The 16,240-nt window shown below is 34.1% G+C and overlaps 1 protein-coding gene across 3 annotated transcripts in view; it reads left to right on the forward strand.

Annotated features, from left to right (window-relative positions):
* The first annotated feature begins 2,404 nt into the window (after window positions 1-2,404).
* The window catches only part of LOC106880939 (rho GTPase-activating protein 44), a 180,890-nt gene continuing 167,054 nt past the window's right edge, over window positions 2,405-16,240 (forward strand). Inside the window, exon 1 of one of the 3 annotated variants that reach the window (XM_052966347.1) lies at window positions 2,405-3,031. In XM_052966347.1, the coding sequence (XP_052822307.1) occupies window positions 2,952-3,031 (80 nt within the window). In that variant the 5' untranslated portion in view covers window positions 2,405-2,951. The remainder of the gene's footprint in view (window positions 3,032-16,240) is intronic. The other 2 variants (XM_052966348.1, XM_052966349.1) reach the window with 2 other exon arrangements.

A 16,240-nucleotide genomic window follows, 5' to 3' on the forward strand; every position in this document is an offset into this window, starting at 1 on the left:
TATATATATATATATGTATATATATATTTATATATATATGTGTGTGTGTGTGTGTGTGTGTATATATATATATGTGTGTGTTTGTGTGTATATATATATATGTGTGAGTTTGTGTGTGTATATATTTATAATGCCTTGGGTAAATACCTGGGTAGATGGTCTGTAGTAGTTCTAGCTTCACAAAAACCACATTGCCGGCCATTAAGGAGAGAGAGAGACTATGTATATGAATGTATACATGCATGTATGTGTATATATGTGTATTTTTTAGCTTTTACTTGTTTCAGTCATTAGATTACGGCCATGCTGGGGCACCGCCTTGAATCTTTTTTAGTCGAATGAATTGACCCCAGTACTTATTTTCTTTGTAAGCCTGGTACTTATTCTATTGGTCTCTTTTGCTGAACTGTTAAATTACGGGGACATAAACATACCAACACCAGTTGTCAAGAAGTGATGGGGGTACAAACACAGACACAAAGACGCAAACACATATATATATATATACATACATACATACAAACATACATACATATATATATATATATATATATATATATATATATATGAAGATAAGCAACAAAAATTCAATAGGTTATAGCAGTACGTACTTTTCGTACAAGCTCCATTTATTCATGTAGTGAGAACACCACAGAATGTACACTGAAAATGTACTCCTCAGCTGCATATATATATATTCATGTGTATATGTATATATATCCATATGTATATTTTCCAACAGTTTGAATCTCTGTCCTTAATGGCCAGCAATATTGCTTTTATCAAGTTAAAACTAGCAGAAACCATCAATAGGGAAATTTTTGACAGAGAGAAAGTTGGTAAAAGTTCTATTGTTGCACTCAAGAGATGCAAAACTTTCAGACATATCTAGTATGCAAATCTCTAGGAAAACTACTAATCTATAGGCTCCAATCTAATCTCAGCTTTTGAATCAAAAACTTCCTGTCAGATAGGACTATCATATGCTGATGAAGACTTCACTGAGCCATAATTTGTAAATTCTGGTTCATTCTCTCCACTATGCCTGTCTTCTCCCAATACATTGATAACTTACTTGATGTTCCACAAGCTTACTCTGTAGTAGATGTTATCAAACCTCATTGTTCCCTAACTTCCCACACTTATGCATCATCCATAAGCAAACTAGACATCTCATGCCAAACTGTACTGATTCCTAGAACAGGCCTCAAAAACATTCTTTAACAGAGTTACGCAAATCTTGTCTCCTTCAACAGCAAAAAGAACACACACATACACCATTGCTGCAAAAATAGTTACACCTCACTCTGTTTAACCATAAGTAGCATGCAACTAGAGCCCCCATGCTGGTTCCAAATGAGGATCTCTTCTCACAAACACACATCTCTAACATAGCAAAAACTGCATCTCAGAGACTGGATTTTCTCTTTAGAGCTGGAAAATACTTTGCCCATCAAAAAATTGTAACCCTTCCCAAAGCTTAGAGGAAATGACAATGGGGTACTGTACTCTCATCTAGAATGGTGTTGCTTCTACATATGCATAACATCCTGCGCAACATCCCAAAAAAGGTCACTTGACTGATTGGCATCAAGTCATTCACTGACATGTTTCGGTCTCAAGCCAACACACATGCTGTCTCCTTTCTCTGCCTTGATAACCAGTTCTACAATGGTCCTTGCTCCTGAGAGATGGCTGGCCTTGTGTCACTGTGACTCAGGTACTCTCAACTCACTCATTCCTCTTTCTTTCATTGCTTAAATAGAGTGTAACCCTCTAGTATTAACCAGTATGTCAAGTCCTTCTTCCTCACATTGTTTTCCCTCTAGAATTTCCAGCCTGCACATATGTTTCCTGCAGTTGTCAACTTTCAGCAATTTAAATGGAATATTAATGGTAAGAATGTCATTAGTTCTAGAGGCTTTACAAAGACTGTGGTCACAGCCTCTTCCTGCAGACCTATCTAATCAAAACACACACAGAGACACACACATACACACAGACACACAGAGACACAGATACTCACAGACACACACAAGTTACTGATGATCAGAGGTTACAATTTATTGTAATGGTCATTAATTCTTAGCATTAAACTATATTATGTACTATATACCTTCACTATATTAATAGCTGAGTATTCTTTGTTTTTGACTAAGACCCATACGCACACACACACGTTCATACGCAATTTATGCTTTTATCTACTCAAGACGAACGCTCACGCACATGAGTGGAGGAAACCCAAAAGAAACTTGTACCACCCGGTAAATTCCATTTCAGAAGCCCTGCGCTCGCGCACGCACACACACACACATACACACTCTCTCTCTCTCACTCACACGCACACGCACACGCACCACATAATACAAACAAATGTTAAACTTAACTCCGAAAGCGAGCAGTCCAGGATTTTGATATTTTTGCTGTTATAAAATTTCATAACAGAAACGTACTGTTCAGAGGAGGGTACAGTGGCTTGAATCGATCCCAGTTTGTATAAATAGAGTATTTTATTTTCACTTCTGGTCTTCCATAGATTTCTCTGAAAGTGAGAAAGGAAGTGAGATCGCTGCCGCTCGACTAATATTAGTAGTTGTAGTAGTCGTCCGCAGTAACAGTTTTAGAACACTGTGTGATAATAACTCTAACACCAGACATATCTAAGTAGCTTACTCACCACCGTTGCTACATCGTTCATGACAACATTAATATATCACATGATGCTATATCCGACCGTCCAATGAGATATCATATCAGTATAATCATCACTGATATCATCAATAATCGGTGTCGGTGATCATTTTTTGACAAACATGGTAGGAAGAAGCAGAACACCAGCAGTCCGTAGTTATTAAGTCTTTACTGCTGCACCTTGACCTTCCTCTTCCTGCTCTCTCTACTCATACAATATTATGTTTCTCTAAATCAGCCGACATCCCAGCAGACAGATGCAGAAAATGTGGAAAAAGGAAAATCTTAGGAAAAATCTTTTACGTGTCAAACAGATAGCAGATCAGAACCTCGGACGGTAAGATTTCGATCTATCCAACAGTATATATATATATATATATATGTATCTTGACTATTTCTGTCTTTCTATCGAACTGTCTAGTCAACGATCAGTATATCAATTATCATTCTCTCTGGCCAGTTACTCATCTATCTCTCTATCCATCTATTTGTCTGTCTGTCTATCCATCCATCCTTGTGTCTGTCGAGCTAGTTGTCTATCTATCTATCTATCTATCTGTCTGTCTGTCTGTCTGTCTATCTATCTATCTATGTTTGTCTGTCTGTCTTTATTATTATTTTTTTGACATTTTCGCCCATTTGTGTCAATATCTTTCATTATAATTTAATAATTTAAAAATAGAATGAGTTAACTGTTCTTTAATATCCGAAACAGTTACACTCATTGCAACATGCTTTTGCCCAACTTCTCTCATATTACATAGAACCGATTATTTACTTGATCACTTTCACGAAAGTGACGAATTGAGACAGCTGTTACCATTTGATACTCTAGAAAGTCGTATTATACTTCCTATACGCCGTTATAAGTGTTACGCTTCTTATTTCTTGTTCATTGTAAATGTTGAAATATCAGCATATATCTAACCACACACACACAAAAAGAAATGAAAGAAAAACTGTTTGACGTTCCTACTCAATGTCTGTAAAATTCCCGAAACTAACTTTTATATACACCGAATAAAGAAATAGAGATAGAGTTGTAACGGTAGGGTTATATACTTGATTGTATGTGCGTTATCTATCTATCTATCTATCTAATATATATATAATGGGATAGATATGACGCCGAAGAATGTGTATGTCAGTATGAATGTAATATTTTCTTGTTCATTTTCGTATATATTTCACAGAGCTTCACATCTATAATGAAATTCTCTTGTAGACGATTAAATATTTTCGTGTCTATAATGCGGTCCTTGAGACATATCGAACCATCGTCTCGAGCATTTGTTCCCTTATTTGCAACAGCAACACCTACTTTTACTAATGACAAACATTAATATTTGGCCTCGCATTTCCAACCTAACTACGCACACGCACAAATGCACTCTATGGATGTGTGTGTGTGTGTGTGTATGTATAAATATATATAAACACACACACACATATATATATATAAACACACACACATATATATACACATATATACACAAATACATACACACATATATATATATATATGCATAAATACATATGTACATATATAGTGTATGTTTGTGTGAGTTGTGTATGCATATATGGGTGTGTGGGTGTATGCGTATGTATATAAATGTGTGAAAGAGACAGAGGGTAACTTCATGAAACGTCCTAGATCTTTTTATTAATTTCTGTTTGGGAGATTTAAGGAGAACACATCTCCCTTCTTCACAACAGTTTTTCTTAAAATAAAATAAATAAATAATTTCAAAAACTCTCCATTTGTGAAGTAGATAGAATTGTGACTCCAATGAAAATAATGAAATGTTCTTAGAAGTTTGATAGTTTAACTCATGTCTGAAGCCATTCACTATAACACCCACCACCACTCCAAAAAGAAACAAAACCAAAAAAAAAAACCCAGCCTCTTTCACAAGTTTCACAGATTTAATTGCAGCCACCAACCCTCTTTCTTCCCTTCACTCTCCCATGTCAATATAATGTAAATGTTTAGTAAAAGTTGTACTTACTAGTGTACAGCTGACTAAACCTCCTACCGCAAGCCAGCATTGCCATGTTTGAAGGCAATTCACTTTGGATTTACACACAGCGTGTTGTTGCATACAGCCGTTCTAACTTAAGCATTCAACAACATTACTATTATTTCTCATTACTTTTACCTTTTCAACTTTACTAACTTCTCGTTATGTTGTGCTGATATACACCTGAATTTTGTACTTCTGTGAAGTATAAGTTAACTACACAAGCCACTCCTTTTTACTGCTTATAATAAAATAGTCGCTAGAAAGTGAAAATTATTTGCAGAGGAATATTTTTTTTCTGCTGGCACCCATAACGAATGTTTGGATTTTATCTTTAAAAACTGTAAACTGTCTGACCACATTTCACATCAACACCTAATTATTTCAATTCGTCATCATTCAACTGTTGAACTTCAAGCTGAAACTGCTCCAATTTCACTTAGATGATCTCACTATATACCGTTATTTTAGTCAATCCTAGCTGCGATTACTTCTGAATGAATATCTTGCAATATTTGAAACGAATATTGTTGTGAATGTTAATCCTGTAAACCACATTTATATAATGGTACTTGTTAATTACAAAACGAAGGATAGCCAACTTCTTAACGTCAACTTTTAAAAGAAAATTTAATTCATCTAAGATCAAGAACTTTACGAGTTTGTAACAAAAACCCAATTTTTGTAATAAAAAACAAACAAAAAAATTGCCCACATTTTTTAATATAGACTAAGAATAATTTATGCTGTTAGGAAGAAATAATTAAGTTTAGAATAAACAATGTTTCTTTTAGTTTAACATGAGTTAAGTAAGTAAGCAAACATCGTTTTTCGTTGAATACCATATTCTGTAGATTTCATTCTTGTTGCGTAGAAACACACGAACGTAAATAACACGGATGTATATTGAAATGGAATATCACCGGTACGAAATATATTCAGAAGAATGTCAAAGAGAAAAACCCCAATTTTACTCCCCCTACCACTTCTGCTTTCAGATGGGAGAAGGGAAGTATTTAGACTTCAGTACTCAAAAACTTACCCTAGTTTGTTAGGATAACAATTTTATTATACCAGAAATAGGAAGTGAAAAACCGGACGTTTTATCTGGTTCTTTATTGTTGTGTTAATTAAAATGCAGGTTCGGTCTGTAAGACTTACCATCTTGTTCGTTGTTTAGAATTGATTTACTTGTGGTGGGTGTTTTATCCCCGTTTGTTTTATAAAGGGCAGTTAATATGTGTGTACACCATTTTCATCTTGTTCTTTATGTTGACCTGCTGCAGTCATATTTATTTAATAATTTCTCTCGTTTCCAATCGTTTTTCTCCATCTAAAAAAAAAAAAAAAAAAAAAAAAAAAAAAATACTTGTTTCATTTTCAGTTTTCTTTCATCTGCCACTTGCTGCCACTACCACCACCATCTATATTACTACTACTACTACTACTACTACTACAATGATTTCCACAAATTGCCTGACTGACATTTGTTTGTGACATTCACGCCATCCAATGCCATCTTATAGTTCTGTATTGTAAAGTTTGGTCATATTCTCTTCTAGTGGTTGTTGTTGTTGGTAGTGGTCAATCTTGTTTTGTGTTAAATGTCACTCGGGTCTGAAGAACACTACAGAAGTGCTAAGATGAAAAAGAAGGAAATAGGCCAAAATATTTCATGTCTTTGATTCTCATGTGCTTAATATATCACTATATTGGGTTCAGTTTACCGAGATAGAGAATTTTATAAATTGGCAAAAATTTCAATAACCCTTGTAATAGCAACTTCTTATTGATTTAGTTAATAGTTGACTGCTGCATATTCAATTACATTGAAACAAGTCAACAAAGGAGCTTCTGTGTAGTAGTTTAACCTGCTAAAAATAGCATCAAAATCTCCCTCAAATCACACAGGTTTGTTCGATCAAGGTTGACCTGACCTTAGGCTTAACAACAAATACAGCTATAATGATATCTCCCATTTATTTTGCTTATCAAGCTATAAGTGACTCTTCAGTTGTATGGTTGCTGGTTGTCTATCAGATGTGCATTAAAAGGGTGTCAAATATATTGCTGATGAGCCACATCTGGCCCGTGGCAATGTTTAGTCCAGCCCCTAGCTGGATTTATTGTTATTTTTTTTAAAATTAAAGTATTCTCTGACGTATATATCACTAGCTCTATCCAGAGCCAGAGCCCCAATAGAGCTGTGATTAACACTGATTCTGACCTGTCAAATCAGGGTACCTTAGGAAATCTTCTTTTTCTTTTAACCTGTTAAAAAAGAAGCATATGAATCCATATACTAAAATAGTCATGGCCAAACTGCAACCCATAGGACTTTGTAAACACTATGTATTTTGAGAAGTAATGTTTGCTGCCACTTCAACATGACTGTTCCATATGAAACAATGTTACTACCGTTTTTAATCCCAAGAAGATACCTCCTCCAACTGGTTATCGATGCAATCTGCACCTGATATATATTGCAAGCAGGAGAGCAAGCCCCTACCATCTTGTCAGGATCAGCAGACTGTCTGGTTTTGAGCTGTTTTTGCCCATCCTCAGTGCTGGACATCTATCTGCTAGAGATAGCAGTAGTTCACTCCAGCTTGCTGTATATAGAAAAATAAATGACAATCTGTCACTGATCTTGCAACAAGCAAAGTAGCTAGATAGAAAATTTCTGTCAGAGATGAAAGTTATAGCTTTCATCTATTATAGAGATTTTCTAACTAGCTACTTTTACTATGTATTTTATTATTTAAAAAAAGAGAATTTATGCATGAGGAGTCTATAGTTAACTCTTTGGTCAACTGGTTTAACAAAACTGTCCACAAGCTTTATTCATTGCTCTCTTTAAAGGCCATCATATGGAAACAATTTGGTTTTGGCACAGTATAGTTTATCTTGTTTGGGATTTTACTATTTTGAATTCAAATTACATGCATTGAGTAATCTACCAAGTATGAGAAGGTACTGGAATTGACTGAATCGGTTGTGCTACCAAAATTGAAATTTCAAGCAGGAATAATATAATCTGAGTAGTCTTTCACACTGACTCTTGATAAAATATGGTGAGCTGGCAGAATCGTTACTGTGTTGGGCAAAATGCTTAGTGAAATTTCTTCTGACTTTGAATGCTGTCAGGGTCTACTTTGCCTTTAACAGTGGTATCCCAGTATGGCTGCAGCTTTTGAGCTGAAACTAGTTAAAGAGTTATTACTTTATCCTTCTTATATGATATGTAGACATCTATGTGAGCTGTATTCTATCACTCCGCCCTTTATTGCAATTTCTCTCTTCACTATCATTCATGCTTTTCACTCTGTAAAGAAGCTAAGCAAGCAGAGATGTATTGTTGTGAGGACCCTTTATTCTTGTCAAGAACATGATACCTCTCTACTACTGATGCCATGAAAGAAGCACCCAGTACACTCTGTAAAATGGGTGGTATGAGGAAGGGCATCAAGCTGTAGAAACCTAGCCAAAAATGAAATGTGAGATTAGGTCCTTGGCCCATCTTGGTGTGCTGTACCCTTGAATATGTACTGACTCCAATTGCAACAAGTTTTCCAACCCATACCAGAATGGAAAGTGACTGTAAAATTATATAATCTTTTACTGGTTTTGGTCATTGAACTGTAGCTTTCCTGGGGCATTTATTCTCTCTTTTATTCACCTGTACCTTTAGAATATGCATTGACACCTTGTCACCATATTTATCTACTTTTCCAGTTACTGCCACCCACACTTATATAATGTGTGGTAGCCATGTAACTCCTCTACAGCAATACACCTGTCCCTGTCCCATCATACTTTAGCCTACCAACATCCGGCATAAAGCTACTCCTTCACCTGCTTTATATACACTCACTGATTCAAAGAGACTTGTTTTGAGAGTTCCTTGATGACGTCACTAGCATCAGTGCCGTGAAAAAATCACCCAGTACACACTGTAAAGTGGTTGGCATTAAGAAGGGCATTCAGCTGTACAAACCATGTCAAAACAGATATTGGAGCCCAACACAGTCCTCAGGCTCATTGGATCCTGTTGAACTATTCAACTCATGTCAACATGTAACTTAGATGTTAAATGCTGATCAGACGTGTGTGTTTGTGTATGTGTGTATTTCAGAGCAGAACACTTTTTTTTTCTATACTGCTTGAATTTGCTTAGTTGTGAAGAATAAGTAATCTTAGAAGGTTATTTGCAGTAGACCAACATCCTAGCCATAGGAGATTTACCATGTTTGTTTGTTTGCCAAGAACCTAAAATACAACTAGCCCTTAAAAGTCTCTTAGTGCTTAGAAGACATTTTCATTTTATGTTAGAAACGTACATACATGAAGCTATATATAGCGCAAGTACTACTGTAAAATGAAAGTACATTGGAGTGAGCATATCATTGATTAATAGAATAGTTTGATTGATCAATCTTATCAGAGATTTCATACACTTAAGTTTATATTTCTTTTCTTTAATCAAATATGATATGTAATAAACAAGGTGAAAGATAAGTACATCAAATAAACAAACTGATAATACTGAGTAGGCAAAGTATTCAGTATAAAATTCTTTTGTCTTGTTCATGTGATAGTACTTTCTTCTCCTGTTGATTTCAACTGATAATTTCTTCTTTTTTTTCCTTTTTGAGGTGGAAATAATTATTGTTTAATGTAAAAGTTTGAATCCAGTTATAGTTTTTAGTTTATAAAAGGATTTTATTTCTTCCCACCATCTGCATTAATCTTTTATGCAAAACATCGAGTGGAACTTCAAATCTAATTAAAGCACTCTATATAGCTGTTTAGCATAAACACATAGTTTCCCTCTGAAACAATTTTGGGCCCTAAGTTGGGTCTCATTCAGCAGTTACAGTACAGGTAAAGAATGCAGCCTATAACACCTGGAGGAAGTCACCCACTACCACAACACTTGCCAGACTCCAACTGGAAAAGCAAAAGATACCTTTGTGCCCCATACAGTCTGCAAGTTTTATCTCTACTCAAGTTGTAACAGAGCTTTTTGGTCTATCAACTTTACAGAATCCTCCTATCCATCACTAGGATCTGTAAGCTGCACCACTTCTGTTGTTCAGATCATTTCTTAATTCATTACCACAGGCACCTACCAAAACTCCTAAACTTTTTAATTCTCAATGTCATCTGTCTCATCACTGCTTATATGCAGTTGCCATCTTCATAAAAATCTAATGTCTCCAACTTAACAAGGCCATCAGTCTCAAGTGTCCCTTCTGTCACCCACAAACAATGTACTCCTAAGCTAGCTCCTGTTCTCAGCAAGCACTTCAGTCTTTCTCTCTCTACTGGGATCTATCATGATCTTCATAAGCAAAATCTAGTGTTTCTCATCCACAAGAAAGATAACCTTGCCAAGTACATTCTAATCACCCTCACTTCTAACATCTCAGAGTTGAAAATAGAAACAACACCTCTATCATTACTTTCTTTGCCACCTCAGTGATCTTTAGTATGGCTTCTATAGAGTCAGTTTTATAGGAAACTTGCTCTCCTGTCACCCACCAATGTCTCTTTGATATTGAGAAATTCCATGAAAGCATTGTTCTTGCAAATGTCATCAGAAAAGCCTTTGACTATGGCATGGAAATTGAGCATAATTTCCTAATTATGTTTCTTCCTTCTCTCTTTGCATTGGAAGTTTTCTGTTGATTACACCATTGTAGCATATGCTCATGCAACTTTCTTTGGTCCATATTCTGCCTACAAAGTTTAATGTACTCTTAAGCAGATCATACTGCTTCACTCCTCCTTAGCTTTCTGTATACAGGTGTCATCCATGTACAGTCTAAACATCTCATACCAACAAATATTGCCTCAATGAACAAAGTATTTGAGAACATCCTACATTGGGGACATAGCAGTTCAGTTCCTTTCAATGATACAAAATCACAATCATGGGAATAGTGATGTATGTCACTTTGTTTCATTTTGAATAACACACACACAACTAAAGCTGTTAAATGCTGGTGCAAATTCTGGTGGGTCTCACCTTCACTCATATATCTATAAAATCATTAGCCCTCTTCTTCGGGGCCAGACAGTTCTTCATTCAGGATGTGTTGCTGCTACTCATAGAATCTATCTAGACTTTATCAAAAGGAATGTTATTTGTTTGGCAAAGATTCATTTAACATGTTACAAACTCTGAACTACATGCTTCCAGTTACTCTTAACAATGTCTTTAAAATACAGTTACACATACCAAAGAACAGACTACAGACACTGGGCCACCCAATACCTCATGATCTTTCATGACATTTGTGTGTGCGTGTGTGTGTGTGTGTGTGTATGTGTGTGTGTGTGTGTGTGTGTGTGTGTGTGTGTGTGTGTGATGATAATATTTAATGTACCCAAAACTGCATGTCATTGACTAGGCCTTGTCTTCTGTGCCAAAAACTACTGCAGTTTTGAACAGCTGCTGAACTCACACCAGATAGAAGTCCAATTCCTACTAGACTGCTGTTCACATAGGTGGGATAGTGCCTTGTCTATCTTCTGACTTTTCTATCATTACTACAATAGTTCCTGCTCCTTTGAATTAGCAAGCTATGTATTTCTTCCATCATGTTGCCATTTCTACTATATATAACTCAGCACTAAACATCATCATCATCATTTAACATCCGTTTTTCCATATTGGCATGGGTTGGACTTTTTCCAATACCTTCATCCTTGGAACTGCAATCATCTAGAACTCAGTCCCACTTCTTTCTCTATAAGTGTCAACTTTTAGAAGTTCAATATCAGCTTCATCAATTTAACAAAGAGCATGGACATTGTCTCTCCTCACTAGAATAAAATTAAAAGAAAAAAGTTTTCTCTCAGGGTTTTTATTCTTCATTGTTTAAGATAAAGACTGAATAAACATGTATTTAGATATATACTTCTTTGTGATTATTCAGACCAACTCAGAAGATACCATCTTTGCAGCTTAAAAATAAATGACTTTCATATTCACTTGAAATTATTGCAATGAAATGAGTGTAAAGGCTTATTTATCCATAACTCCCCACAAACTATGAGTATTATCCTTCCTTAGACAACTTTATTAAAAAACAATTATCATTTATTTATTTCATATTTTGAAATAACTCTTCTTACTGTAAATACAAATGAAATAGGAAAGATAAGTTTAATTTAAAAGATACTTTTTTTTTAATATATAGGCCTGAATAAAACATTCTGAATTATTTTCCTCTATTAAACATCACATGTGAATATAAGATCTTAACAGTACACGTGATCATATGTGCTTCCTATTTGATTTAATTGTATTAACTTAATTACTTATTGTTAATCCTTATATTGGTTGCCAAGAGCTTAGTAAGTTAAGTACTATTGGCTTGTGTATTTAGAAACTTTGTTATAGTCTCATCTGTAAACAAGATTTACCTGAGTGAAGTTTTTTCTTATTGCCTCTATTTTAGGCAACTAGCTAAACAAGAAAGCAATTTCATTATTTTTCACTGTACTAGCTGAATGTTCCATTGTACCATACTAATTACTGTCATTATTCATCCCCAAAATATATCATAGTCTTAGTAATTCATTGCCTGCTCAGATTAGGTGATTTTATCAAATTGCAGTATAGAAAGTTGCAATTTAATTTTAGCATAACATTTATCATATTTTCTCTGTCTGCACCGTTTTCTTGATGAGTTTCTTTTCAGTTTGCTAATAATAATTTTTCATTTCATTACACATTATTAGAGGTAAACACCCATCTAAGTTATTTCATTTTTATTACACAGAAACATGTTGTTAGTAACATTTCCAGTTGGACAATTCAAAGATTTCCCTAACCATTAATGATAGGCTTGACAACAACTTCTCATACACCTAGCTTTTAATAAATCTATTGTCCTACATTTCTTCTTTATCTTTTTATCATGCAGGGCAAATTAATGAGATAAAAAGTCAAAACTACTGCACTGAGCATCATTACATAATCTACCAGTTTAGCTAAAAGTTATCCAAATATTTCTGACTATTTCTTGTTAATTTTCCTAATGAATTATTTTGTTAGTTGGAGTAGCAACTGAACATATAGCAGTTCCCTTTCATTTGCTTCACATCACTTGTGTGCTACTTGATTTTATATTTTCTTTGTGATAGTACTTTTTCTCCCCACAGCAGTCATTAGTGGTCATTCATTCTGTCATCATTCATGCCTAGTAGCCAAGTGCTGTATGAATAATTGTAATGACATAAGTATTCATAATTAGTATGGATAATTACAAAGAATTAAAGTTGGATATACAGAATTTTACATTATAGTTGTAATCTTAATGTTCAAAACTGAAAATATAGATTTTTAATGATTAACCTTCTAAAAAGTAATGGTGAGGTTTATTTACTTGAGAATTCTTCATTTCAAAAGCATAATGTCTAGATGAAATGTGTGCTTAGTAGATGCCATATGAGTCTAATGGGTACATTTAATTTATCTTATATCTTTTGTTTCAGTCATTAGACTGTGGCCATGTTGGGGCATCACTTTGAAGAATTTTTAGTTGAATGTATTGAACCCAGTACTTTTATTTTTAAAGCCCAGTACTTATTCTATAGGTCTTATTTGCTGAACTGCTATGTTGCAGGCACGTAAACACACCAGCACTGGTTATCGAGTGATGGTGATGGAGGACAAGCACAGACACAAAGACACACACACACACACAAACAATGAGCTTCTTTCAGTTTCTACCTATCAAGCCCACTCACAAGGCTTTACACATTCTTGACATCGACCTGAGACTATAATAGAAGACACTTGCCCAAGGCACTACACAGTGGGAGTGAGCCTCAAGCCATGTGGCTGAGAAGCAAGTTTCGTACCACACAGCTACACCTGTGCCTATAATTAGATTATTTTCTTGAATTAGCTTTCTCATGTCAACTTAGACTATGGGCATTAAATGTGAAAATGTTAGCTTCAAAGTTGTACATTCTGACAGTAACATTTTCTGGTTTTTCTACTAGCAGTAAAATAACTGTAGAGATTGTTTCTTTTTCCTTCTTGTTCAGAAAATTTGATTACCATTTGTTGAACTGACTACTTCAAATCTAAGTCGTGTTTTGCAAAGCAAAAATACTTTCACTATCATATATCAACTATTTCAAATGCCTTTCTTTTTCAGTTCTCTCTCACCTTTCCTACAACATGTGCTATTCTATTTTGCAGATGTTGAGAATTGCTTGAAAGAGTTTAAATACATGTTTTGTTTGCACTACATATTTTTTTCCATAGACAGTAGACGTGCTTTCATCACTGAAGTTGGAGTCAACTACTTAAAGTGTGTCCCATAGTTAGATGTGTTTATTTTTCTAATTATGTTTCTCTTTGTTCTCACATGGATCTTCTGTGGTACAATGTTTGATTAGAAATATGTCGTTAATGATATTTAAGTATAAATCCTGACAAGTAATTAAGAAACTATTAGTTTAGACATTTCCTTTCAAAGAATTCCCTTTTTTATTGTAATAATGCATTTTGGATTTTTTTTTCGCTATAAGTTTTTCATGTTGCTCGTCTGTTAGAGATCACTTTACACATTCTTGACATTAACATCATATGTTGTATAATTAAAGTGTAAATTAAATCTGGTTTTGTATCAAAATTGAAAACAATATCATATATTAAATGGACAGTAAATGATGTTCTTTTAATTATCATTCACTTCTTATATGCTAGTTTTCTTCAAAACTTTTGTTTTAGTAGCTATATTGATAATCTCTTCATATTGTTCTATGTGTTTAGTTAGACAACCCAGCTTTATCTTTCATACTTTTTATCATTATATATATATTAATATATAGGTGCAGGCCTGGTTATGTGGTAACAAGTTTGCTTCCCAACCACATGGTTCCAGGTTCAATTCCACTGTGTTAGAATTACAAAATATCTGCATAAATTTCAAACTGGAATCAAGAAATTTTACAAGTAACACTATTATAAATAACACTTCAAGAAAATATTTAATTCTTTAAAAACAGAAAACAAAAAAACCAAAAACCAAAACAAAACTATATTTTCTAATAACTATATTTTCTCTCTCTAAATTTTATCGGATCAGCAAATTGTAGTGTATTATTTTTACCTATGTTGTTTATATGTTTATTGCAGTTAATTTAATCTCTCATACAATTTGATTTTCAATATCTCCCATCAGATTCTTTTTATCTTTGTCTTTAGACTTATCATTGAGATTAATTTCTTTTTGTTCATCTATTCCATCAAGTGTTATTGCTACAATTGAATGTGATAATGCTTATAGCCATATGATAAGGTCACATTCATTTCCCACTGTAAACATTAATTGCATGCATTTTTTTTTATAGAATGCTAATACTTATGTCATTAATTAATTAGTAAAACTAATTAATCACTTTCTGTGTTGCATTTAAAGCAATTACAAATTCATAACAAATAGTAGTTCCTTTTGATAATAAAATACAAGGCTAATTCTCAAATTATCTGTAATGTATTCCTAATACTTATTTCTATTGATCTTAAGGATTTGAAATCCAAGTAACCCAAGTGAATTTGAACTCAGAGTGAATTCGAACAACTTTTGATATAGTTGCATTACAAGGTTTAGTTATCTTTTTTAGGACATGAACTAGAAAGTTAACTGAATCAATGATTGCATTTGACTAGTACCTTTTTTCTATCAACCCTGGAAGGACAAACAATAAATTTACTCTGATGGGATTTGAACATAAGATCTGAATGGAACAAACCATCATTCTGGTGTCTTAATCAATTCCACTGCCATAAGTTTGCAATGGATATTGCTTTTGTGTTGAAATAGCAAAGTCTGTTCATGCATATCATTAATAGCTAGTAGAATGTTAAATTTATGAAATTTTAAGTATAAAATCTGATATTGGAGAACACAAATATACAACAGTTCGTGTTACTTTAGTGTGCAATCTACCTCTCCATTTACACTTCAGTTGGTGGTCTCTCTGCACATTTAGATTTTAGTGTGCAGTCTGCCTCTACTACAAGAGGACGATAAAACAAGTTGAATAACATTAAATAAGGATTTATTATTAATGGCATACTTAAGTCATCAAGCTTGGCAGAATCATTATCAAGCTGGACGAAATGCTTTGTGGCATTTCTTCTGGCTTTGTTCTGAGTTGAAATTCTATCAAAGTCGATTTGCCTTCTATTCTTTCTGGGTCTATAAAATAAACACCAGCTGAACATTGGGGTTGATGTAATCTCTCCAAGTTTCAGGCCTTGTGCTTATTGTAGAATGAATTATTAATGATATAAAATTAATCAATATGAGTCATATTCATTAGAATTATAATCCTCAAAAAATGCAAAACAGTACATTAATGGTCATGATTATAATGGAATTCATTTGTGTTACATAACTGATACAAACAATTTACATTTAAATCCTTTAATGGTACATACTTCATGAGGCGCAGGAGTGGCTGTGTGGTAAGTAGCTTGCTTACCAACCACA

This window comes from Octopus bimaculoides, chromosome 3, assembly GCF_001194135.2.
Source record: "Octopus bimaculoides isolate UCB-OBI-ISO-001 chromosome 3, ASM119413v2, whole genome shotgun sequence".
NCBI classification, from domain to species: Eukaryota; Metazoa; Mollusca; class Cephalopoda; order Octopoda; family Octopodidae; genus Octopus; species Octopus bimaculoides.